Consider the following 3,173-nt stretch of genomic DNA (forward strand, 5'->3'; position numbering starts at 1 on the left):
GCATCTTGCTACAAGGAAATAAATGACAAGTAATATTGTGACTAATATTTCAGCTACTAACAAAGGCAGTGAATAATTTTGACATGTTTGGAGAAAACATTCACTTGTTTAACTTTACAACCAGTCATCTATGAGAAAGCATGAATTTTTCAAGCAAGGTAAAAAATAAAGAATTGTAGAAAATAAAAACACTCACATTTATTGCAGAATTGGAAGTCACCAACGAAGAGCAATACCAGTTGCTAGTCTATTATGAAACCGATCCATGTCTTTATCACTAGCCTCCGAGGTTGACGCATCTGATGCATTCGGAGGGATGGCATACCATTGATACCTTGAACGGATAGTTGGGACATAGTTGGGATCTCTCTCGACTCGAGGAAAGTGAAGATCCCCCTTATCATGATATCGAACGTAGTTGTGGAGGGTCATAGTTGCATCCACTATCATCTTTTGAGTTTCAACTAAATAATTGGGCATCTTTAGTAGAATCTGCCACTTCATTTTCCACACACCAAACACTCTATCGATCACATTACGCTTGGATGTGTGTATCTTGTTAAACTTCTCCTTAGGTGTTCTTGGCGCCATACCTCGTTGAAAATCAGGCATGTGGTACATCTCTCCCTTGCAAGGTGCGAGATATCCAGGTTCATTAGGATAGCCCGCGTCCACAAGATAGTACTTACCTACAAAAAACAAGTAGATTGCATGTAAGGCCTATGATTTGTTTACAGAATTTGAAAAAAGAAATTATTATAGGAACTACTAACCCTTTGGAGGATGAGGGAAGGTATCTTTGTCAGCTTCAATTGCATGATACAAGACACTGCTATCATGCATAGAGCCGGGTTGACCAACTAAAGTGTACATGAAATGCATGTTAAAATCACATATTGCCAGAACATTCTGTGTTGTTGATCCTGACCTTCCAATGTATCTAACTTGGTCACCAGCAGGAATGGTAGCTCTAACATGAGTACCATCTAGTGCACCGATGCAGTCCTGAAGATGTGGAGAAGCCCTTCTATCCTTTTGAATCCTTGGGTGCACACTACTAAAGTTTGGGTCCTTAGATTTGAGGTAATTTGCTGCCATCTTAATCACATAGAGTAAAACCTCATGAAACTTTCGGTGGACTGTATCTCCTGAGTGCTTGAAACGATTTTGTGTTCTCGTATTTGACTCGCAACCCCCTAATGTCCACAAGAACAATGCAAGCGCCTCATAACTGCTCATGAAATAGGTTAATTTGAAACCATACCTTTCGACCAACAAGTCATGCAATTGAAAGAAGAGGCATGCGTTCATCCGCAACATGGTATATGTTTCTCCAGGTGTTGATACTGTCTCCTGCAGCCATCCGAACCCACTGAGAATAGAAGTCCTTGGGTCTGCCTTGATCAAATAGTTGTCACAATACATCCCAGGAAGTGTTGATGCACCGGCATAGATGCTGGACATTGACTGAACATGGTGACATACTCTCTTCTTCCTTTCTTCGTAACTATCACTATGATTGTCACTATCCGATGACATCTGAACATATAGAAGTAACAATAATTAGTACTTAATTATCAACAAGATTAGTCATAGTGGAAAGATAAGTAAGAATATAATACTAACATTAATACCAGTCATATGTAACAAGATTTATCATTGAACCATCAGGAAGATGAGTCATAGCAACAACATAAGTAAGATTACAAGAAATATTACCGAGATTGAAGAGACACGGCTGAAACAAGGTAAATGAAGACACGCAACTTAAAAGAACTGAAGAATAGGACTAACATAGTAATGTTACAACCCAAATAGTCTTACAAGTAAACTAGAGTACATAATTAAGTTCAAACTTTAAATTAGTATTACATCCCAATAGGCAGAACTAACATCAGTAGCATCTAATGCCCGTACTTGGTGTTGTATTGCCTACACCACCAATCTAAACGAGCAGCACTTTCAGCCATATGCAGGAACATCTCCCTCTGCTCTCTCTTCACAAATAGTTCACTAGCAATGAAGTATTCATCAGTGGCTACTATTGCACCGCACTCAACAACCAGATCCATCACAGAAGTAATCAGTGAACTCTCTTCTTTCTTCATGTATGACTCAAAGCTGGATTTTGTCCTCTCTGCTATATCTCCAACCCTGGTTATCTGTTCTTGTTTAACAAGAGATGTCTTCGGCTTCTTGTTATTGCCATCCACATACCTTCTAAGTCTCTTCCCTTTTACATCAGCATGTGACTCACCTGTTTGGGTCTCCTCCAGATCAACAACTTGTATGTCATCCACATTGAAAACTGAAGTTGCACTACTAGATTGGGGAATGGTGCCTGAAGCAGGATTCCAGTGATCTATACCATCACTCGTGATGTCACCATACATGATAGATAAGTTATTCGCATTTCGAAGTCCATTCTTTCAGAACATGCCACAGCCAGGGATGTCCTAAAATAAAACAAAACAAAGCTTAATTAGCATCACTACTGACGGAACAATTTCTTATATGATAAGTATAAATAGGAAAAGTCACGGCTCACTATCTTTGCTTTCTTCCACCATTCAGAATCTTGTTTGATGGTGTTTCTCTTATAGTACCACCCACCACAAGTCTCCTTCAATTTGAGTTTTCTGAAATTGTTGTAATCAGTCTTCAACTTATCCCACTTGTTCTTCAGTTGGAGCCTGGTGTACTCCAGACCTGTTCGGACTTTCAAATCCTTCACAACTTCCTCATAAGCATTTTGAGTCAAGTGCTTGTCTGGCCTATTGCCAGCACACACTTGTTGGACAAAGAGCTCGGTCAAGATCGTAGTGTTATCGTCACTCCAATCGGCAGACATTCTTTAAGAAAATTATACATTAATTACAAGCATTACAATTTAACACATATCGATGAACAATCATCAATCATGCTCCTAGTTACATACCAACAAAGACCATGGTGAAAAAGAATCAGCAAGATACTGCAGTACAAACAAATAATAATGTCTTAAGAAAATCCCAAAACAAATAATAATTTCTTAAGCAATCTCAATACTAACATATTTGAGTCCAACGGTAGGAGGGGTTACAGGTTATAGGAAGAGAATGGGTTCACTAACATATTTCAGTCCAAAGAAAATAATAGTTACAGGTTATTGGCAGAGAAGGGGTTCACTAGCT

The 3,173-nt window shown here is 38.9% G+C and overlaps 1 protein-coding gene and 1 pseudogene across 1 annotated transcript; both read right to left on the minus strand.

Annotated features, from left to right (window-relative positions):
• Window positions 1-216: 216 nt before the first annotated feature.
• LOC147984876 (uncharacterized) lies at window positions 217-1,539 on the minus strand. The gene is made up of 2 exons (XM_087539816.1): window positions 774-1,539; window positions 217-689 (listed from the first exon to the last, which is right to left on the minus strand). Exons 1-2 carry the CDS (start codon window positions 1,537-1,539, stop codon window positions 217-219), a joined length of 1,239 nt encoding a protein of 412 aa, XP_087395942.1.
• Window positions 1,540-1,904: 365 nt separating this feature from the next.
• On the minus strand, window positions 1,905-2,851 carry LOC147984877 (L10-interacting MYB domain-containing protein-like; annotated as a pseudogene).
• Between the last annotated feature and the right edge of the window lie 322 nt (window positions 2,852-3,173).

Source organism: Triticum urartu, chromosome 2A (assembly GCF_056163025.1).
Source record: "Triticum urartu cultivar PI428250 chromosome 2A, HENAU_Tu73, whole genome shotgun sequence".
In the NCBI taxonomy this organism is placed as follows: Eukaryota; Viridiplantae; Streptophyta; class Magnoliopsida; order Poales; family Poaceae; genus Triticum; species Triticum urartu.

Excerpts from the sequence above, each read along its gene's own strand:
- LOC147984876 (XM_087539816.1), bottom strand. The coding sequence starts at position 1,539 with ATGTCATCGGATAGTGACAATCATAGTGATAGTTACGAAGAAAGGAAG. Across the intron at positions 690-773 it reads CTTCCCTCATCCTCCAAAGG|GTAAGTACTATCTTGTGGAC; the intron begins GTTAGTAGTTCC and ends TGTTTTTTGTAG.